Source organism: Acomys russatus, chromosome 8, assembly GCF_903995435.1.
Source record: "Acomys russatus chromosome 8, mAcoRus1.1, whole genome shotgun sequence".
NCBI classification, from domain to species: Eukaryota; Metazoa; Chordata; class Mammalia; order Rodentia; family Muridae; genus Acomys; species Acomys russatus.
In genome coordinates this window covers 18,140,066-18,163,214 of record NC_067144.1, presented here as the reverse complement: position 1 = coordinate 18,163,214, position 23,149 = coordinate 18,140,066, and the positions used below count along the sequence as shown (strand labels likewise).

Here is a 23,149-nt window from a genome sequence, read left to right as displayed (position 1 = left end):
GCTACACTGTCTCCCTTTCTCACTGTAGCCAGTGTAGTGGTGTGAGCTTTAGCCGGTGCCCGGCAAGGGGCGAGAATCTGGGCTGCCCGCTGCCTGCCACTCTCCTTCTTGCCAGGGTTGTTAAATTTACTGAGGGAAGAACAAAGTTTACATTTAAAAAGTGATGAATGCCAGGTGGCCGCCACCTTTAGTTATTAATCATTAACTCATTGGCTACTAATTAGTAATTAACTAATTACTAATTAATTTGAAGTGCGCACCTTCAATCCCAACACTCGGGAGGCAGAGGCAGGCAGATCTATGTGAGTTCAAGGCCAGCCTGGTCTACAGAGTGGGTTCCAGGACAGCCAGGGCTACACAGAGAGACCATGTCTTGAAGAACTTTTTAAAAAAGTGATAGACAAAATTATCAGGGCAGGTAATAAACTGGTGGCATTTGTTGTGTGTTCCATGCTGTGTAAGACAAGGGATGCAAATGTCCTAAGAGGCTTAGGGTCAGGTTGAGGGAGAATGCTGTGAGGACAGAGGTGGGGCAGGGCGGACACTAGGTGTAGACACTGGGGGGCAAACACCAGTCTTTGAAAAGGAAGCACACAGGGAGGCGGGCCACCAGCTAGCTGCCCCCAACTTAGGTCCTAGGGAAGAAGAATACAGGAAAGGTGGACATTAGGTCACATGCCTGCATGTCAAAGCAGAGGGCCCCTTGGGAATATGCTCTAGGATTAACAAAGGGATGGGGCTCCCGCCGCTGCGCCCCTCATGGGCAAGGGGGGGGGGGGGCGCTGGCAGGTGTCAGTTGTTGGGAGGGCCCCGTGTAGCTCTGTGTGTATTTTTTCCGTTCCATCCGACCAAAAGCCAGGCAAGTGGCACATGCCTTTAATCCCAGCACTCAGAGGCAGAGGCAGGTGGATCACTGTGAGTTCGAGGCCAGCCTGGTCTACAAAGTGAGTCCAAGACAGGCAAGGCTAACACAGAGAAACCAAAACGAACAAAACAAAACAAAACAAAAAGATAAGGATGCTGGCGGCAGAGGGATGGACCTGGCACACACAGAAGGCTGAGTAAGGAGTACTCTGCGTTCAAGGGCAGTCTGGGTTACGGATTAAAATCCTGTCTGGAAAATATATAGAAAGCCACTCTGGCTGGGGTCCCCTGAGGCTACCCACTGAGTACCACCCCTGAGGATGCTCATGCATCACATGGCCCTGGCAGAGCCTTGCCCTCTGACAGTATCCCCGAATGTAGGTAAGAAGGCACAAGCTGAACTTACTCTGTCTCGCTAAGGCACGAGTTACACCAAAACCATTCCCGAGTTCGTTAGCCCTAGCATCCCAGAACACAAGCAATGCTCAGGGACAACAGCTCACCCCAGAGACGGGAAGCTGCTTTCCGGTACAGCCAAGAATGAGGCTCTATGCAAACAGAGAGGGCACCCAGTGAGCTAGCCAGAGGACCCATGTGTGGACTCGATAAAAAATGTGTCCCTTGGAATGACTTACTCACTGTCAATATCAGGTCGGACTTTTGGAAGAATTGTATAAGCAAAGAAGAAACTGAGAGTCAAAACCAGACCCTGACTCTCAGATCCCATTACCCACGTCACCAGAATATGCTACTAGGTGACAATGGCAGTCTACTGGATAACTCATCCAGCCATTTGGGAGGTTCAGTTAATTAGGAGTCCCGTCTATAAGCCCTGCTCCTAACCTCACGTACACCCAGTAAGGCTAGGTGCTAGTAATATCACTTTCATTCTATGTTTCAAGACATCAACAGTGACCCTGTGGGGCAGTGAAACACCTCACACCTGAAAACCCCAAGAGGCAGAGGTAGATGGCTGAATTTGAGGATAGCCTGGGCTACATCATACGACACATAACAAACAAACTGGGAATGGTGGTACCCCTGTAATCCTACAGGTTAGGAGGTAGAAGACCATCAGAAGCTCACCCTCAGGTACACAGCAAATCAGGGCAAGCCTGGGCTACAAAACGCCTTGGCTCAGACAAAGAGTAAACCATGGTAAAGCTGGGATTTAAAGCTTGCCTCATTCCGAGTCTGTTTAGCAGGCATCTTTTTATCAAATATGAATTCCTGACCCAACACTGGGTATGAGCAAGACAAAAAGACAATGATTTAATTGGCAGCAGACAGGAACATACTTTAACCCAGTAAGAGGAGATAAGTAGGGGAAAGCTTATGACACAGAAGTACTGGAACACACAAGAGCAAAGAACACGCCAGTACCTGAACGCTGCATGTAATGAGTAGCCATCCAATGAAAGCCTTCAACTGATACCTACATAGCAACTACTACGGGCTAGGGCCACTGTGAATGAGAAGGATACAGCAATGACTAAACCCAACTGTTGCCAGTGGTGGGAGTTTTCCTTCTCATAGCAGACGGACAAACAAATGGACAGAGATGGCTCATCATAGAAAGTTCAGAGTAGACAAGTACCCCCCCACACACACACATATATATATCTGTATATACATGGTGCATTGGTGTTTTGCCTACATGTATGTCTATATGAAGGTGTCAGATTCCCTGGAACTGGGGTTACAGACAGTTGTGAGTTGCCATGTGGGTGCTGGGAATTGAACCCTGGTCCTCTCGAAGAGCAGCCAATGCTCTTAACCACTGAGCCATCTCTCCAGCCCCTTGGACTGATTATTATTAACAACTGGAAGTTGTTGGTAAAGGGAAGGGACTGCTGGGAAGGTCCCCGAGGGGAGGGAGCGGTGTGGGCTTTACCACGTGACACTCAGGAGCCTCCGTAGTTCCCTTGGGGCAAAAAGTGCTGCAGGTGGGCAAGGGGCAGCAGTGGGCAGAAAGCAGATACCTCAGAACCTGCATCTGTCCTGGAGGTCAGAGAGAACCAAAACTTGTTCCAGAGAAGGTTCATAGCAGACACTACAAGCAGGAAAGGGCTGGCTCCGTAAAGATTCCTTTCTAGCCTGTTTGACTATACACTCCCTACTGCATGGAGGTTGCAGAGTCAGTGTGCTCAGAGGCGCTGTCATCTAAAACACCCAAGGCTCAGAAGTGAGGCTGGGAAATCCTAGCCCAGTTTTGACACATGTATGTCGCTCTACCTCTCTGGGACACCGGAAATATCACCAGTAAAACAAGTGTATTATGATCTCCAGAAGCCATCTACTTTTCCTCCCACAGGGACACACACCACACTAGAGAGACAGAGCTAGCCACAAACTACAAGGGTTGCCTCCTTGTGCTCACAAAGGGAGGGTTTGCGCTCCATGATTCTAACAAAGTTTGAAAAAGTGACCTGAAGCCGGGCACAGTGGCACATGACTATAATCCCAGCACTCAGGGAGGCAGAGGCAGAAGGATCTCTGTGAGTTCGAGGCCAGCCTGGTCTACAGAGCAAGTCCAGGACAGCCAAGGCTACACAGAGAAACCCTGTCTAGAACACCCCACACACACACACACACACACACACACACACACAGAGAGAGAGAGAGAGAGAGAGAGAGAGAGAGAGAGAGAGAGAGAGAACGAGCAGTAGTGACTTGGAAACTTCTTTTAAGATAAGAAGCTTAGCTGGCATAGCAGCACACACTTGTAATCCTAGCAGAGGGAGGCAGAGGCAGGTGGATCTGTGAGTTCCAGACCAGACCAGGCTACAGAGTGAGACCCTTCCTGTGAAGGAGGAGGAGGAAGAGGAGGAGAGGAAGAAGATGATCAAGGCACATATCCCTCATGAAGCAAGATGTAAGACGAAGTGTACTTTATGCCTCCGCACTTCGACTGACATGTTTCATGCCAAAGTGGCAGCAGTTCTGGTGCTAAATATATTCTGGTGGATCTGATGCCATTTTCCTAGTAACCAAGTATCATGTTTGTGTTTGTAAGGCACTAAATCTAGGTGGAAGGAAAGAAGGAAGGAAGGAGGGAAGGAGGGAGGCAGGAATGGAGGGAGAGAAGGAAGGAAGAAGGAAGGAAGGAAGGAAGGAAGGAAAACTAGTGTGGTAGTTTGAACACAAATGACCCCCATAGGCTCAAACATTTGAATACTTGCTCATAAGGGAGTGTCTTTACTTGAGAGAGATTAGGAGGTGTGGCCTTGTTGGAGGAAGTGTCACTGGGGGTGGGCTTTGGGTTTCAGCTGCTCAAGCCAGGCCCAGTTTGATTCTCTTCCTGCTGCCTGTCAATCCAGATGCAGAACTCTCAGCTCCTCCCCAGCACCATGCCTGTCTGCATGCCGCCATGCTGATAAAGGACTAAACCTCTGAAACTGTAAGCCAAATGCTTTCCTTCATAAGAGTTGTAATGATTGTGGTGTCTCTTCACAGCTACAGAACACTGACCAAGAAAACTGGCCTAATATTGCATTTATATCTAACATAACCCAAGTTTATTCCTTCCTCTAGGACTTAAGGAAATGGTGCTGGGCATTACACACTTGAGAGGAGTTCCAGGCTAGCCTGGTGGACATAAAAAGTTCCTGGAGAGCTGGGAGTGGTGGCATACCCTTTTAATCCCAGCACTTGGCAGACAGAGGTAGGTGGAATGCTGTGAGTTCGAGGACAGCCAAGGCTATACAGAGAAACCCTGTCTCGGAAAACCAAAACAAATAAATAAAAAATGGCAGCCTTGTTTTCATTTTGACTTTCTAAAGTATGACTTACTTTCTAACTCTTTGTTCTGTGTATGTGTGGATCTGTGCACATGTAAGCACAGAGTCCCTCCAAGTACAGAAGAAGGTGTCTCAGCCTCCCTGGAGCTCAAGTTACAGGTGGCTGTGAGCTACTTAATATGGCTTCTGAGAACCAAATTTGAGCTCTCTGCAAAAGCAGTATGTGTTCTTAGCTGCTGGGCCATCTCTAGCTTACAACCGTTGTTTTGCTTTGGACATAGGGTCTTGCTTTGTAGCCCAGGTTTGCCTCTTAACTCAAGGTCCTTCTAAATGCTGAGATGGCACATGCGCCATCACACCTGCCTACAGCTCTCTTGTAAATAAGATCCCAGGAAGCCAGATTATCTAATAAGCATTAAATAAACCAAGACGACAGCTGTCCACCAGCATGAGGACCTGCGTTCTCTGAAGAAGCTACAATGTCAGCTGGGCATGGTGGCCTACACCTTTTATCTCAGCACTCAAGAGGCAGAGGCAAGAGGACTTCTGTGAGTTTGAGGTGAGCCTGGTCTACAAAGCAAGTCCAGGATAGCTAAGGCTACACAGAGAAACTCTGTTTCAAAAAACAAACAAACAAACAGATAAACAAATAAGTAAAGGGGTGAAAGTAAAAAAAAAAAAAAGAAGCCCTATAGAAGACATCCCCATGCTCAAGGAGGCAGAGGCAGGCAGGTGGATCTCTTGAGTTCGAGGCCAGTCTGGTCTACAAAGCAAGTCCAGGACAGCCAAGGCTATGCAGAGGAACCCTGTCTCAGAGAGAGAGAGAGAGAGAGAGAGAGAGAGAGAGAGAGAGAGAGAGAGAGAGAGAGAGAAGGAGGAGGAGGAGGAAGAGGAGGAGGAGGAGGAGGAGAGGGGAGGGGAGGGGAGGGGGGGGGAGGGGAGGGGAGGGAGGGAGAGCACCCCAGCTTTGCACTAGAGCCTGCTGACACTCCTGCCATCGTTAGCAGCAACTGTATGTCTGACTTCCTTTTGTTCTGGGACTACAAAAGTTCATTTAACTTGCCCAGGGTAGAACATACTGCAATCCTTGTTCCCAGACCACAGTGGCTCAGAATAAACATTTTGTTTTTACTTCCTTTAAAGTCAGAGTCATTATTTTACATTACGGTCTCTCTGGACACCGCCAACCCAAGGCCTGCTTTGAATTGTTACGCAAGAAACTCTTTTCACAAGCCCAGGTCTTCCTCAGAATGTTTATCCCAAGATCAGGAGATGACAGCTGAGTCCTCACACACAGGGAGAACAAAGTCTGGCCAAAATGTGACCAACATCCAACAGAACCAGAACCTGTGGGCTGGGTCTGTTGATCAGTGATATAGATCAAGGCCCTGAGTTCAATCCCCAATAATGAAAAAAAAAAAAAACAAAGTAAACGGTGTCCCAGTGAGCCGCCTGGTCTAATGAAGACAGAACACTGTGCAGTGCTAAAGCTCTTGCCTGGCATGCACAAGGCCTTAGGTTCGGCCCTCTGCATCACACACAGACAAAACAAGAAGGGAAGAACACAGGAGAGAAAGCTTGAGTGGGGCCTGGTGGCGTAGGCCTATAATCCCAGGTACTAGAGATCTGTGGTAGGAGAACGGCAAATTCAAAGCCTAGGCTAGCGAGCAAACTCAAAGCCAACCCAGGCAACTTACTGAGACTTCCTGAGAGGAGAGGGGAGGCGCTGAAGGTGTAATTTTGCAGTAGAAGGTTTGGAACAAGTGGGAGGCAGTGAAGGAGCCAATACCTGTTCAGCTTCTGACGTAAACTTCTGTGCTATGATGCCCCAAGCTCCCTATGACACATACCTCTTTGGAGCACCAGGCACATTTTGGGTGAATCAGAAGACATTCTTCACAGGAGGTGGCGCTTCCACTACTGCATATGTTGAGCCCTTCAAAGCAAGAGGAAGAGATGTGAATTAGCTTCTGGCTATAAACATCATTGACAGGGGCTGGAGAACCAGCTTAGTTAAGAACACGCACTGCTTGCTCCCCAGAGAAGCTAAGTTTGGTTCCCAGCACTCATATCAGACAGCTTACAACCACCTGTAACTCCAAGGAAGAACTGGATGCCCTCTCCTGGTCTTCTTGGGTGCATATGTGCGTGTACACACACACATACACACACACGCCCAGATCAATAATAATAATTTTTAATTAAATTAAAAGAAAACATTACTAATGAAGTCTTTGAGTATGTGGGGGAAGGACAGAATGGGAGTCACTCCCTTAACAGGTCTGTGGCTATAGAGGACCCCAGTGCTACTTTCAGGTTAAGGTTCCTTTGCTAAGGCGAATACAGTCTCCAAAGTCTCTGCCAAACTCATGCCTTTGTGTTAGCAATTCCTACTTCTGCTGGGTCCATGTGAGTTCTGACTTTTTTCCCTGTAAGTAACCATTTCCTCCCCTTTACTGAAGGAAAAGGTCCTTTTACACTTAGAGTACCCAAAAATGTGGGGGAGAAGGGTGAAAAAGAGATCAGTTTAGAGGGGAGGGTATCCTATTGGGACTCTAAATGAGAGACGCATGGGAGAATAGCAAAATAAAAGAATACAGAGGGTCCTAGAAATCTACAAGTAGAACAATATGATAGGCAGATTTGGGCCCAGGGGTCCCGCTCAAACTAAGGCACCAGCCAAGGACAATACAGGCGGTAAACTTTAAACCCCTTCCCAGATCTAGCCAATGGTCAGAATATTCTCCACAGTTGAGTGGAGAGTGTGATATGACTTTCTCACGTACTCTGGTGCCTCACATTTGACCATGTTCCCTGGAGGGGGAGACCTGGTGGCACTCAGAGGAAGGACAGCTGGTAGCCACGAAGAGACTTGATACCCTATGAGAATATACAAGGGGAGGTAATCCCCCTCAGGAACAGTCATAGGGGAGGGGAATAATGGGAAAATGGGGGGGGGGGGAGGAATGGGAGGATACAAGGGATGGGATAAACATTGAGATGTAACAAGAATAAATTAATTAAAAAAAAAAAAGAGATCAGTATAGATGATAAAAAAAAAAGTCCCAGCTGGGCATGGTGGGGCACACCTTTAATCCCCAGCATGAAGCAGAGGCAGGCGGCTCTCTGGGAGTTTGAGGCCAGCCTAGTCTACAAAGCTAGTCCAGGACAGCCAGCACTACACAGAGAAACCCTGTCTCAAAAAAACCAAAATAAGTAAATAAAAATCCCAAATCTAATTACTGGGGATATCATCTCATCAAAACCTGCAGCTATTCAATGAAGCTAGCACACACCCCCTTAGCTGGTTAAGATAAATGGATCCACTGATTCAGCAAATCTACTAGCAGGTCAAGTAGGAAAAACCCATCCATGTCTGCTACATAAGGAGAAAACACTAGGCGTAGTCACTTAGGAGAGGCAGGAGAATCGGGAGCTAGGCCAGCCTGAGCTACACAGGGAATTTCCACTGGCTGAGCTACGGAGGGAGACTCCTTTCAAAACTCATTCAATTTTTGCTGGCGTGGTGGTGCAGGCCTTTATCCCACTCCAGCAGCAGACAGAGCTCTGTGAGTTAGTTCCAAGTCAGCCAGGGCTACATAGTGAGAGCCTATAAAAAGAAGGGAGGGAGGGAGGGAAGACTAACTGGGGGGGGGGGGGGGGAGGCACGCACCGGCGCTGTTCAGGTGGCTCAGCAGGGGTGCAAGCGTGAGAACTTGAGTTCAAATCCCTAAAAATCTTGGCCTGGCCATACACACAGCTGTAACCCCAGCACTGCTGGGGAAGCAAAGACAAGAGGGATCGCTGGGCCTTGCTGACCACCAGCCCAGCTCGGTTCCGTGAGAGTGCCTGCCTCAAGGACATCCGATGTGTACATACTCAACAATACATTTTTAAAAATAAATGACTTTCTTGTTTTTTGTTTTGTTTGTTTGTTTGATTTTTGGGACAGGGTTTCTCTGTGTAGCCCTGGCTGTCCTGGAACTTGCTCTCTAGAGCTGGCTAGCCTCGAACTCACAGAGATCCGCCTACCTCTGCCTCCCAAGTGCTGAGACTAAAGGCGTGCGCCACCACTACCACCACCACCAGGCAATGACTGGGCTTTAAAAATTAATTCAACACACATTTCTAACCATTAAAAAACAAACAAACAAAAACAGTCAGAAGCTGGTATTAGATTGAAACTTCAGAGCCAGGCAAGCCTTCCTTCTCCTACCCCACTAATCTGGGGAAGAGGACCCTACTAGGAGAGGAGACTAAACCTGCCGCTCTCCCTCCTCCCTTTCCCCACAGCACAGGTGTCCTCGTGGTGGAGCTGCCCACACCCATCCTTCCCTTCCTCTCAGAACAGGGCAGGTGGCCTCCAGCCAAGAGCACAGCCCAGGCTCAGGCACTTTCCTGTGAACAAGAATGACCCAATTAGTCTCTAAAAGACCCACTGGTCTCCTGTCACACTTTGTAAAGAAGACAGAGGTGTGCACACTGGATGGAGGAAGAAGGTCCGATACCTTAACCCAGGCAGCCCTCGGCTCCCAAGTCTCTTGCCTGTCTCCCAACTCCTATGACTTACTAGATTGCGTCAACATGCCTGACAACAGTTTGGCTCTTAAGGGAGCAAAATTAGACAAAGAGAAAATAAACAGAGAATGGTAAAGAAAAATAAGGGGAAATAAGAGAGTGCTCTCAAATCCCACTAAATAGTATGAAAATATTGATGTGTAGGGACCCACAACAGAACTCAGTGGGGAAAGGCACCCACCAGAAGAGCCTAGTGACGTAAATTAAATCTCTGGAACCCAAGTGCAGGTTCAATGAGAGAGCAAACAGCACACAGTTGTGCTCTGACCTCCACACACACATTATAGTGCGTGCAAGCAAACACATACACACACACACACACACACACACACACACAGAAATAAAACTTATGGCTGGGTGGTGGTGGCACATGCCTTTAACCCAATACTTAGGAGGCAGAGGTAGGCAGAATTTTGTGAGTTCAAGGACAGCCTGGTCTACAGAGAGAGTTCCAGGATAGCCAGGGGCTATATAGAGAAACCATGTCTTGAAAAACCATAAATAAATAAATAAGATTTAAAAATTTTAAGTTAACATTGTAAATAATCAGTAACAGTTCTATACACTAACAGCAAGCTATCTGAAAAAGAAATAAAGTGTTCCCATATACAACATCAAAACACAAGCAAACAACTTAGAAATGAATTTCAATAACAAAGGAGATTTCCAATCTTAAAAAAGAGAGCTGGGCCTTTACTCCCAGCAAAGGCAGGCGGATCGCTGTGAGTTCGAGGCCAGCCTGGGCTACAAAGGGACTCCAGGACAGCCAAGGCAAACACAGAGAGACCCTGGCTTGAAAAAACAACAATGAGAGAGAGAGAGAGAGAGAGAGAGAGAGAGAGAGAGAGAGAGAGGGAGGGAGGGAGGGAGGGAGGGAGGGAGGGAGGGAGGGAGGGAGGGAAGGAGGTAGGTGATGGGCCGGGTTGGCAGTTCAGAGCACTGGCTACTCTGGAAGAGGGCACACTAGCTCACAACCATCTGTAACTCCAGTTCCAGGAATCCAGTGCCACCTGCTGACCTACGGCAGGCACCAGGTACACACATCGTACATGTACATACATGCAGCAAAAAATTCATGCACATTAGACTTTTTTTTAAAATGGAGTGACATGTGCATCAGCTGGAAAAATGGATAACTGTTAAAAGACAGCTGCTACTCAAAGGGATCTGCAGTGTCCTACAGTTCCTATCAAATTCTATGCATTTGCCACTAAAATTGTGTTAAGAAATCCTAAAATTCATCTCAAAGAGCCAAAGCAGTCTGAAACACAAAGAACAAAGCTGGAGGTACCGTACTCACCAATGTCAAATATATTACTATATTACCAAGCTACACTAGGCAACATTGGGATTCAGAACCCGGGAAAAGTGGCTATCATATCAAAGTGGACTTGGCCCCAGGTTCTCCGAGCATCCCTCAGTCCCTACCAGAACTTTGTAGCCCAGGGGCTGGGCTTCCTCTCCCTTCCCCACCCCCCACGATCTTCACTATATAATGCAGACTTTCCTGCTCCCCGCCCCCCCCCCCGCCCCCATTCCTTGGGCCGGGTGTGAACCCACCAAAGAGCTGCCCTCAATAAACCTGCCTTTATACAATTTAATTTGGCTTGAATTGGCTCATTTCCTCTGCGGAGAATACCTATCAATCAAAATGTAGAAGGGAGGGGACAGAGACAGTCGTCCTGTCCCCGCCACCCCCACCCCACCCCCCACACTGTCACCTTCAGCAGCCTGGAGCTCACTAATCGTTTAGGGCCATGACCTGAGCCAAAACAAGGTTCATGACTTCAACACTGGAAAGAATTTCAAGACTAGCCGGTTTATTGAGCTGAGTCAGGAGATTTTTATTGAAGACAATTTACTATAAGCTTAAGGAAGAAGAAAGTAAGACACACCCAAGTGTGGCTATAAGCTCCTCAACGGAGAGTAAGCAATTACTTGTCTTAGCATTACTCATATAGGTCATTTTGGTGTCTCTCAAAGAACTTCGTGAGGTTACTGAAAGATTTATTTTTATTTTGTGAATGAGTTCTTTGCTTGGATGTAGGTAGGTGTGCAGCACAAATGCCTGAGGGCGTCAGATCTCCTGGAACTGGAGTTACAGACGGTCTGTTAGCCTCCGAGTGGCTATTATTAGGAACCAAACCCGGGTCCCTCTGCAAGTGTCACAAGTGCTCTTAATCACTGATCCATTATCTCTCTGGCCCTCTCTCGGCCAGAGAGATGCCTTGGGTGAGATTATAATCTGATAAAGTAAAACCAGAACCCACTAGGGCTGCACAGGATTTCAGATGCAAATGTGGTTTCTCAGATTCCTGGAAGACTGCAGGCTTACGGAAGGACGGACGGGAGGCTGGAAGGCCTTAAACAGCTGGCAATTGTTCTGGCTTTTCTGCAGAGCAGCTTCAACTCACTCCTGGGTGAGAGGATCCTATTCTTCTCATGTGCCCAAGATTTTTCTTGCCTTTCATCTTGCCTCAAAACCAGCACAGTATTGACTGCCTCCGCCTCTGCCCGCCCTGCTCACCACCAAAAGGGGGTGGGGGGGGGGAATACACAGACCAGTGGAACCAAACAGGACTCATAAAATAAGTCTTCACATTTATGGTCAACAGATTCTCCACCGTGTTGCCAACAACCATAATAAAAGCGTAGTCTCTTCAGTAAGCAGTGTTGAGACAAGTGGCCTGCCGTGCGCAACACAGTAAAACTATACACTTAACTCGCCCACGTATAAAAAGCAACTCCAGACGTATTACAGACTCGGTGCCAGGATGTCGCTCAGTTCAGTGCTTGCCCAGCGTGCGGCAAGCTCTGGGTACCATGAGCATCTCGTGCACCAGGTGAGGTGATGTACACCTGTAACCCTAGCACTGGGGAAGAGGAAACAGCAAGGAGGTCCAAAGGTCAAGGTCATCCTCATCTACTCAGCAAGTTCAAAGCTAGCCTGGACCCTCTCTCAAGGGGATGGAGAGATGACCCAGCAGCGAAAAACGTGCACTGCTCCTGCTTGGGCCCCTCTTTGGGGTCCCAGAACCCAGGCTGAGCAGGTCACAACCACCACAATCTAGTCACTGGTGACAAGAACAAATCTAGAGGATTGTTGTTGTTGTTTGTTTGTTTTTATTTTTCAAGACAGGGTTTCTTGGTATAACAACCTTGGCTGTACTGGAACTTACTCTGTAGACCAGGCTAGCCTCAAACTCACAGAGAGCCAAGTGCTAGGACTAAAGGTATGTGCTACCATCGCCCAGCCTGGATAACACTATGATAAAAGAAATAAGCCAGCCGACGAGGGGCACTGCCTTGCAATCTTAGCTTCATGCACCAAGCTCAGGGAATCTTACAGAAGCGGATAACAGAATGGTGGTTGCTAAGGGCACAGGATGGAGGTGTGGGGGTGAGGTGTTAAAGGTACAAAACTGAAGAGAGGTGTAACTGGAGACTGGTGGGTAACGAGGAACAGCCTGAGGCCATGATAAAGTCCTGGCCTGTGCTGTCTCTGAGGGCCGTGTCTGGGTCTGCGGCCCTGCAGCAGCTAGGGGTCTGTGTCAAGGTCTGTGGCCCATGTTACCATCATGCCTTCTAGAGTCATGTTGGTGTCTGAAGGCTGTGCAGAGCTGGCCCCACCCCTCACCAGGGCAATGCTGGAGAGCTGGTGCTGGTGGAGTGGGTGCTGGAGAGCTCGCCCTGATGGCGTTGAGCACGGGAGAGGGAGCTGGTGGGCTGCCCAACTCAGCAACCACCCAGGCCCAGATCCAGGGCTTTGAGTTGGTCCACCCCAACACCTACCCCACCCCAACACCTACCCCACTATGGACTGCTGGAGCATGTGAGGGGGCTGGTCTTGCAGATCCAAAGCTGCAGGACCTCCACGACACAGGGCAGCAACAGAGTATCTGAGAGGAGCCCTGGGGAGGCTCCAGTATTGAAAGTGTAGCAGAAGCCAGAGGCCTCGAACCAAACCAATGACTCACTGCAATAAACATTTTGCAAGTAAACCTGTGTATGCAGAGCCCATGGAAGCAGACTCCCTGAAACAGGAATAGCAGATGGTATACGGGTGCTAGGAACCAATCCTCAGTCTTCTTTAAGAGTAGTAGCAAGTGCTTTCAACCAGTGAGCCACCTCTCCGGCTCAGAGAAAGTCAATTATAAACACTCACCACACAAACACACACACACACACACACACACACACACACACACACACACAGCTCCAGCTTGTGTAATTTCATACTGTATATATACATTAAAACATGACTATAACATAAATGTATACCTTTTCTTTCCTATACTTGCCAATCATACAATTAAATCAAAATGAGTAAGACTGTAAAAAGTAAAAGAGAAGTAAGGATCAAAATAAAGGGAGAAGAGCTGAGGAAAAGACCCCAGCAGTCCCTAAGTTATAATCTTACCATCCTGCGTCTCCTCGGCCACTCGCTGTAAAAACCCACCAACATAAATGGCAATGGATCAGGAACAGGGTGCAGGCGGGGCAGGTTAAGATGTGGCACTGCCACCCCGAGGGACACTTGAGAAGGGGAGACCCCAGCTGGAGTGGAACTGGTAGCTGAGATGGGAAAAGACAAGAAGCAGTGGCCTGGAGACTGGAAAGCAAGGTGGGAGGGAGGCTTGGGTGTTTGAGGGGAAACCTAAGTGGACAGAACAGTGGCTTCCACCAGGCCAGACCCTGACCCTGAACTCTGGACTCCCTCATCTTCAGCAGCTGACCCACAGCAGCTGTTCTGCCGGGTGTCACCCACCTCACAGCCCCGGAACTGGAGCAGAGTGCCAGCCTTACTCTCAGACAGGCAACCTCTCACTGCCAGGCTGCAACTGGAGCTCCGGGGAGGGAGAGGGGGGAGGGGGAAGGGAGAAGAAGGGGAAGGAGGGGAGTCCTATCCTCCCCATAGGACCCCATCAGCACATCCGCAGGAGGGCCACAGGCAGGAGGAGCCATGGGCGGGGGGGGGGGGGGGGGGGGGGGGGGGCAGGGGGAGGGGGGGGGGGGGGGCCTAGACGGCCAAGGTCCCAGAGAGGCAGGACCCATGTGCCACGTGTTCTCACTGACAGAGCCTCCTTTCTACTTTTGTCTAATTTTTTGAGACAAAAATCTCATGCTGCTGAAGCCGGCCTTGAAGTCCTGCCCCTCCTGTTTCAGCCTCCCCAGTGCTGGGAGTTACAGGTGTGTGTGTGCACCAGCATGCCCGGCTTCCTTTCCAGTTTGAAAGCAGTGATTTTCCAAACAGGTGCCTAAGCCCTTGAGTGTGTGTGTGTGTGTGTGTGTGTGTGTGTTGCAAAAAGTTCTGATTTGGGCCAAATCCCCTTACTTGTCAGAAACAAAGAAGAAAACTAAATCTAAAAGAAAAGTTGCTTTTCTCTGCCCCTCCTCGGCTTCATCACGTACAAACTCAAGTCCTCTTGGATTTTTTTTAAAGGGAAATACACACACACATGCACACACACACACATATACACACACAAAAATTATCTCTGCAATGTAATGGAACTTCGGTGCCTGTGAGTGTTTTATGGCAAGCTAATTAAGCTGCCACATTTTGCACATAAAACACAAGAAGAGGAAAGCTGACAAAGTGGCTGGGAGCAAGGAGTCCTGTTGACCAGAAGCAAGTCCAACGGGGGTCCCAGGGAAGCTGTAGCTAGCCGACAGCTCCTGGAGGAGATGGTTAACCACACCCCGCACCATGGTCTGAAGAGAGTCTGGTCAGAGACTTCCTAAAACCACAGGAATTCGCAGCTAACACTCCCTGATTACCTGAGCCCCAGGAGTCCACACTGAGGACCAAGGACATGACAATGCAAACTCTTTTTTTCGCCCCCTGACTTAGGCCAGACAGTCCACAGACTCCCACTCTACCACCGCCAAAGACCCGAATATACAACAGACACCTGGTATGACACAACAGACACCTGGTATGACAACAGTCAGCCAGCTGGGCATGGGGCTTATGCCTGTCATCTCAGCACTTTGAAGGTGGAGCCAGAAGGGTTATCACAAGTGTCACATAGCAAGTTCCAGGCCAGCTTTGGCTAAAATGAGAGTCTGTCTCAAAAAACAAAGCAAATATTGTAGAGCCTGGTTAGTAGTAGCTTCTACTAATATTCCATATCACACTGGATAATCAAGCCGTTCTGTGACATTCAACTGCCCTACAACTAGGTTGCCTTTGGGAGGAATCCAGAATCCAGATGCTCTGCGTCCGGGATTGGGGAAGTTACAGCCCATGCCATACATGCTGTTCCTGGAGCTTGAGGGGTGCCTGGAGCAAGAAGCCCCGCAAGCCAAAAACATAGTCTGTGTGCCATGCATATCCCCGTGACAGTCACTTCCCTTGGCATCTCTGCTCTCCATCTATTAATATTTCAGAGTTTGGATTTGGCCACATGAGTCACTGGCACCGGTAAACATTCTGAAAAGGAAGGAAGCAATGGATAAAAAGCCAAGCAGACAAGAGTTCCCCCAATGTCGCAATGTTGTGTCTAGGTCACAGAGATAGGCGCTATTGGCCCAGGCGGCAGCCGCGTCTCTTCTTGATTATTTGCAGTCACTAGTCCCAGCTCAGCTCAGCTTCAGCTCGCTGAAGCTCTGTAACTTCACATCTCCTTCGGGGTTTACTACAAAATATGATCTAAAATTATGCTCAACTTCCGAAACTCATTGACTCGGCCGCACTCTCTCATCCATCATATTCCGGCAGTCCATGTCCGGTTACCATCCATCCAAGATGTGTCAAGTGTTTTTCCTAATCCAACCCCCTTCCTGCCTGGCCTCTGCAGAGCCATCAGCTCAATGCAGCCCTCTGGCCTACTGTTCTGCAGGACCCCTGGATCGCCCTTGCTCTAGCCGGCCCCTCTCACTTCTGCCCACCCTGAACGCCCAAAGATTGATAACCACAGCTGAAGCAGCCAGCCAGCCAGCGGTTACAACTGCCTGATCTAAAGTGAAAAAAAGGCGGGTACCAAATTAGAATGACCCTTTTGGCTTGAAGGTGGCGAGGCACTGGGGTGCTTCTCCCCACACATCAACTGTGCCCCACATATTTGTCATACAAGACAGAGGATTTCCAGCAGGGATTTCAGCATCTAAAATATAGACGGTACCACAAACTCAAATACGGCCTAGAAAGGTTCTCCCTCAGTCAGTCCCATCTTAAGAATGCCTTTCTGAACGGCAGACATCTTAGCAAACACCCACAATACCAGCATTACAGACACGACTTTCGTTTTTTAATTCATTGATTGGTTTGTTGAGGTCTCATGGCTCACTATGAGGAACAATGAAATACTATGCAGCTATGAAAAAGAATGAACATCCTGATATGAAGCTTGCCCCACTCTACAGCTAAGTTAAAGGTAAAAAGCAAGACGCAGAAGTATATTTGACACTGCTCTTGAATAAGAATACAGGACAGGCAAGTAGAACATGTCACATAAACAGTGATGTATAAGGGTCTAACAGAGACCATCTGTGCATGACAGGAGCCACTGGGGGCTATCCTGGGCTAATGGGTGACAAAAAGAAGGACAGGAGTCTTCTCGCCATCTCCTTATAATTAAAAAAAAATTACATAAAGTGCTCACTTTGGCAGCACATATACTAAAATTGGAACAGTACTGGGAAGATTGGCGCGGCCTCTGCACACAGATGGCTCAGATTCATGAAGAGCTCTATATTAGAACAGAAAAAAGTATATGAATATATCACTTGTTCAAAAATAGGGGGAGGCGGGGCTGGAGAGATGGCTCAGTGGTTAAGAACACTGGCTGCTCTTCCAGAGGTCCTGAGTTCAATTCCCAGCAACCACATGGCGGCTCACAACCATCTGTAATGAGATCTGATGCCTTCTTCTGGCATGCAGCTGTACATGCAGGCAGAGCACTGTATACATAACAAATAAATCTTTGACAAAAAATGGGGGGAGGCACCTGGGGATGGCTCAGCAGGTTTGCCACATAAGCCTCATGATCTGAGTTCAATCGCTAGGCCAAAGTAAAAATCTAGACGTAGTGGCACACACGTGTAGCCCCAGTAACGCTCCAGTTGAGATAAGAGGCAGAGACAGAACTGCTCAGAAGCTTGAGGGCCAGCTAGCCTCCAGTACCTCAAGTACACATCGTGTCAGAAACAAGAGATACGGTGCCTTATCAAGGTACAGAGAACTGACTCCCAAAGACTGTCTCCTGACACCCACAAATACACCACGGCACATGTGGACACACAAGTGTGAGGCTGTAGAGGTGGCTCAGTGGTATTGTGATGCAAACATGAGGACATGTGTTCAAATCCCTAGTACCCACAAAAAAGGTGAGTACAGGCACAAATGCTTGAAAACACAGCACTGAGAGGCAGAGTCAGGCAGCCAGCCAGCTCAGCCAAACAATAAGTTTCAGGTTCAAGGAGAGACTCGGTCTCACTAAGAAGGTCATTAGATGGCAGTAGAAAAAGATACCCAATGTCCTGCTCTGGCATTTTTACATATATATATACTCATTGGCTTCTACTCATGCGCGCGTGCGCGCACACACACACACACACAATTTGCACACAAGTGTGCACACATACATCAAATTTTTAATTATGTGTGGGTATGTGCACATCATGCTGGTGCCCTCAGGGGCCAGAGACATCAGATTCCCTGGAGCTGGAGTTAGCTATAAGCCACCTCACATGGGCATTAGGAAGCAAACTACAGTCCTCTGTAAAGCAGCATGTGCTCCTAACCCTGGAGCCAGCTCTACCAAGGCAATTGCTGGCTGGGATGTAGCTAGCTGGTATAGTGCTAGAGGCTCTGGGTTTTTTAGCTCAGCACCCAGGAGCTGGAGGCAGAAGAATGAGTTCACGGACAGAGAGCTTGAGGCCAGCCTGGGATGAATGAGTCCTTGTCTCAAAGAGAAAAAGAAAGGGCTGGAGAGATGGCTCAGAGGTTAAGAGCATAGGCTGTTCTTCCAAAGGTCACGAGTTCAAGTCCCAGCAACCACATGGTGGCTCATAACCATCTATAATGAGATCTGGTGCCCTCTTCTGGCCTTCATGCATGCATGCATGCAGAATACTGTATACACTGTATACATAATGAACAAATAAATCTTTTTTTTTTTTAAGAGAGAAAGAGAAAAGTAAGCTGGGTATGGTGGCACATGCCTTTAATCCCAGCCCTTGGTAGGCAGGTCTATAATATAGACAACAGTGTCTATAATATAACTAAACAGATCTCTAAACTGTCAAAAGCAACCAAAGCAAAGATAGACCAAACCATCACAGCCAAGGTGCACAAGAGACCACGGCAGCTCCTTGTAATGTGGCCTCACAACAGGGGCCCAGAACAGAAAAGAGTAAAAACTCAAGAAGCCTATGGACCTCGGCTAATCCGAGTTTGTCAATATGGTTCATCCGCTGTGACAAATACCCCACACTACTTAATGTAAGATGTGGACAACAAGGAAACTGGCTGTGAAGATCTAAAGCTTCTAGATTTTTTGAGCTTTTAAAGCTATGGGAAAGAAAGGCCAACTGAGTACCAAAAAATGGCATTGAGGGGAAAAAAAAAATGACATCGAGCAAGTCACCTAGTCCCCCCAGCGCGCACAGCTCAGGGCTCCAAGCAAGCGGCCTTTACCATGGAACCCAGCTCAATAAATGTTGACACCTTGATCTCCCTCCCCAGATTACAGCTACCCACTCAGACCCTGACTTCAAAGTGAGGCCTAGGAGCGGGAGGGACGCTTGAGAGAAATGCCAAGGAGAGAGACCAAGGAAGGCAAGGTGGGAGACATCTTGAGGAGGCCTGTGTGGTGAGGGAAGGATTCTGACAGCAGCTACCTGGAAAACAGTGCAGGCAGGAGGAAGCATGGCCATCAGGCCAATGTGGAGTCTGTGAGGAAACAGGTGTGAAGTCAGTCGCAGAAGAAGAGGAGAAGGCCACGGGGCTTCCGGCAGAACCGGAAGAAGGCTCTCTAAGCAGCTCCGTGTGATCTAAGGAATTTTAACAGGATTACGTTGGGTAGAGGTTGAGAATAACTAAAGGTGCAGAAGTGGGTCCTGGCTCTACCAGAGACTGGGAGGGGTCCGCAAGGCTGCGGAGGGGATACAGCAGGGGCAGGGCGGGCCCTGGAGCAGGCTCTTTTCCCCAGCGGGCCAAAGCCTGCACCCTATCAACGCAAAAAGAACCCTCACCAACAAACGGGTGCCTCTGGCCCTTTAAAGCAGCGGGTTCTCACCCTTCCTAATGCTGAGACCCCTTAATACAATCCCTCGCGTTGTGGCGACCCCCAACCATCATAAATTATTTTCGTTGCCACTTCTTAAGCGCAAATTTGCTACTGTTACCAACCGTAATGTCAACATCCTGGTTTCCCAAAGCTTCTGCCCATGCAACTGAAAACACCTGTGAAGAGACCCCAGGCCCACAGCGCCAGTACCACACAGCCTCTGATCTTGTTAAAAACGTCCCAGAGTAGTTCCGTGACCAGGCTGAAAAAGAAAAAGTTGTTACTGGGGCAGGCAGGCACGAAGGGCGACTTGCCAAACTACTTAGGTATTTTAATTCTTCGTTGCCTCAGTAGCTAAGTAAGCTTGGAGAGCAAGCAGGAGAGGAATACTAATTAGCACTAATTAGGCCCTACCCTCTTCTGCCTCAGTCCCCTTTATGAAAAGCACCCCCTGACTAAGGGCGGTGGAGTTAAAAATGTAAAACACAGAAGGTAAATAGTAGTCTGTGGACCAAGGCCACCCTTTGCACGTCAGGGTCTGGGCCTGCTTACCTAAAGGGAGCTGCAAGCCCAGCCGAATTCCAGCAGCCCCACCCCCACTCCAGCATCTGCCTACAGCCCTGGTGGGCCAGGGACACCAGGAGGAGGAGGAGGAGGAGGAGGAGGAGGAGGAGGAGGAGGAGGAGGAGGGTGGGGGCTGCCAACTTACATTCTCTAAACACAACAAAGGGCCCTTGGTATTCGGAGCATTCTAATTTGCGGGCCATTCATTAAAAGAACATTTGCTTGCTTATAAAATAATAAACTGCGGGGCGGCAAACATGACTCCAGTCGTGCAGCAGGGGTGAAGCCAGGCTCCTCCCTCTGTCTTAAAGAGCCGAAGAGGGCACAGGAAGCCTCCTCAGTGCAGCCCTAGCCTGGTTCTGTGAGGAGGACCTCGTGTGTCAGGCTCCAGCCTGGAGACTCTTGGCCCCTGGTGGGGGTGAGGGTGTGGTAAGAAAAGCAAAGGCTTAATTATGGGGAGCCCCTTAAACTTCAAGCCTGTGGCCTGCTGGGTTCACTCAGTGGTCTAGGAAACCCCATTCCCCCACGGCACTTCATAACGCTATTTCCCGGGGCAACTTTGATTTTCCTTTCAAATTCTGTTCCAGTTAGGAATGGGAGAAACCAACTGGAGAAAGTTCATGCCACCTTTGAAGGGGAAAAAAAAAAAAAAAAAAAAAAAAAAAAAAAAACGGGGAAGGAGGTGGAGGGACAGGAGGAAGAGGAAACAGTCATGGAATAGGTCAGCAACTGGGAAGCTAAGTGAAATGACCCAAAGGAGCGCCTCCTTCTGTCCTTGCAAAGCACCCTAAGTAGAAGGTGACCCAATCCAAAGGCTGGTGACAGGTTAGTTCTACTAACCTGACTTCTGGCGCAGCACGAAAAGGCAAGAGAAACCAGTGATCGCAGCGCAACGGACAAACTGTGAAGGCACGGAAGCCTCCCAAGCTCCAAGATACGGCACAAAAGAGCAGCCAGCCCCGGGCCTAGGCTCACCACTCCCATCCTGAGGAAAGAAGGAAGGCCTCTTGGCCCTCCAGGGCCCTTCTCTGGAATCCTGTTTCCAGGCACCAGAACTTTCAGAGAGGGAAAATCCCATGCAAATGAAAAAACTAGCGCCTCTAATGGTCTGAAGGGCACCTCGAGGTACTAACATTTGGGAGGTACAAGCAATGGGATCTCTGTAAATTCAAGGCCAGCCTGGTCCAGGTAGTGAGTTACAGGCCAGAGGGGGTGTGTGAGTGTGAGTGTGTGTGAGTGTGAGTGTGTATGAGTTTGTGTGTGTGTGCACCAAGCTACTGAGGATGTTAAGTGCTGGGAGAGAAGTTTTCTCTTGAGTGTAGCCCCAGGTAAGCAGAGCAGGTTCAAGTTGAGGACCACAGGGCCTAGACTATTTGGGCAACACAAACTGGTCTCACCATGTTTTGTTTTGTGTTTTAATGGACAGAGTTGGGTGCTTAGAGAACGGGGAGCTGGATCTGGGAAGACTTGGGGGAGGGGAAGTAAATAAGATTAAAAAACAAACAAAACAAAAACAAAATAAACAGGTTGCAGGGAAACTGAACTAATAAAGATGAAAGTCTTGGGGCTAGAAAGATGGCTCAGTGGTTAAGAGCACTGACTGCTCTACCAGAGGACCTGAGTTCAATTTCCAGCAACCACATGGTGGCTCACAACCATCTATAATGTGATCTAATGTCTTCTTCTAGCCTGCAGGCATGCATGCAGACAGAACACGGCATACATAATAAATAAACAAAAAAGGAGGAACTAACATAATGTTTCTAAGTTTATTCTGACAAAAAAAAAGATTAAAAACACCAACACACACACACACACACAGAGAGAGAGAGAGAGAGAGAGAGAGAGAGAGAGAGAGAGAGAGAGAGTACTAAAAAATTTTTTTCCACCAAAAATAAAAAAGAATATAACTTGAAACTAAAAGTCTGCCCCAAAGTGAGGTCAGTTGACCAGGATATATTCCAGAGAGTAGTGATTCAAGCTACATCCCTCTGCCTTTCCCTGGGGACCTGTGAATGCCAAAGATGGGCACTGGTTGCCAGAATTGGGGGGTGGGGGGTGGGAAGTGGAACCCACTGATCTACTTATTTTCCCATAAAAGCAGCCTTGCTACACTAAGTTTGGACTGGGGCCTGAACGACGTTTTTGTTTCCTCAACTCCCTCTTCGCTCTGGGATGGAAACCTCAACCTCCTTCATGTAAATGAGACGCGGTAGGGTAACAGAGTTCTCCCCTCAAGCAGCTAGGCAACCGCTGGGCTCAGAAAGACAAGCAAGTACCTCACTCTTAATCAATACACAATCACTTCCGACGGAAAGGGGAAAGTTGGGAAACTCGTGCATGAAGCGGATAGGTTTGGAGAAGTACGACAAGCTCGCGTCCCCGGCAGCCCCAGCGCCGACTAGCATCCCTGGTCCAGGGACTTCTTAATTGTCACCCCCAAGTCCGAAAACTTAGCGCAGGTAGCCGAGGCTCCTCCATCGCCACCAGGTCAAGGGAGGATCCGGCTAAGGCTGTGCCAGCAGCTAGTCCGCAGTCGGGACACCGCGTTTGTGAATCGCTGTACAGGAGCAGGATCAGATGTCAGAGTCCCAGGTGGGACCATGACTTCGGACTTTCAGAGAGGCAACAACTTTCAATTTAGACTAGGCGTAGAGAAAGTTGCACTATCCACAGACCTCTGGAGTGGTGGGCCGCCACACTTTGGCCCCCACATCACTCCCCGCGGGCCACAAGGGTCGCTTTGTGCAGGCGAGCGCAGAGCCCGGGGCCCCAGCACCGGGCGGGAGGCCTTCCCTCCCAAGTCCCCAGAGCCTTCTGGCTCGGCCACCACTCGCACGCTGTTTACACAGGAAGGGAAGGCTCCTCCTCATCCCGGGAGGGAATCGGCCAGCACACGCAGATCCCAAGCCCGCGCCCCGCCGTACCACCGGGGAGCGCCCCGGGATGCAAGGCACCCTGGGCCCCCCGCAAGTGGCTGCGGGCGAGCAAAGTTTCCGAGCGCGTAGCGGGCGGTGCAGCTTACCTGTGAGGCGCGGCACGAGCGCGCAGAGCCCGAGCAGACAGGCATAGAGGGTCGCGGGCACCCGCGGCATGGTGCGCGCCTCTCGGCGGGGGCGCGCGGCGGGGACGGAGCGGGGGCCGAGGCCGGGGACCGCAGCCGCATGC

At 49.2% G+C, this 23,149-nt stretch overlaps 1 protein-coding gene and 1 non-coding gene across 3 annotated transcripts in view; one reads left to right on the top strand and one right to left on the bottom strand.

The window, feature by feature from the left end:
• The window catches only part of Itgb5 (integrin subunit beta 5), a 106,968-nt gene extending 83,819 nt beyond the window's left edge, over window positions 1-23,149 (bottom strand). For both annotated transcript variants that reach the window (XM_051149831.1, XM_051149832.1), the window contains exons 1-2: window positions 23,007-23,149; window positions 6,455-6,540 (exon numbers count right to left, since the gene is read on the bottom strand). In XM_051149831.1, the coding sequence (XP_051005788.1) occupies window positions 6,455-6,540; window positions 23,007-23,076 (156 nt within the window). In that variant the 5' untranslated portion in view covers window positions 23,077-23,149. The remainder of the gene's footprint in view (window positions 1-6,454; window positions 6,541-23,006) is intronic.
• On the top strand, window positions 16,782-16,886 carry LOC127193530 (U6 spliceosomal RNA). The gene has a single exon (XR_007831165.1). It is a non-coding gene; the product is annotated as a U6 spliceosomal RNA (small nuclear RNA).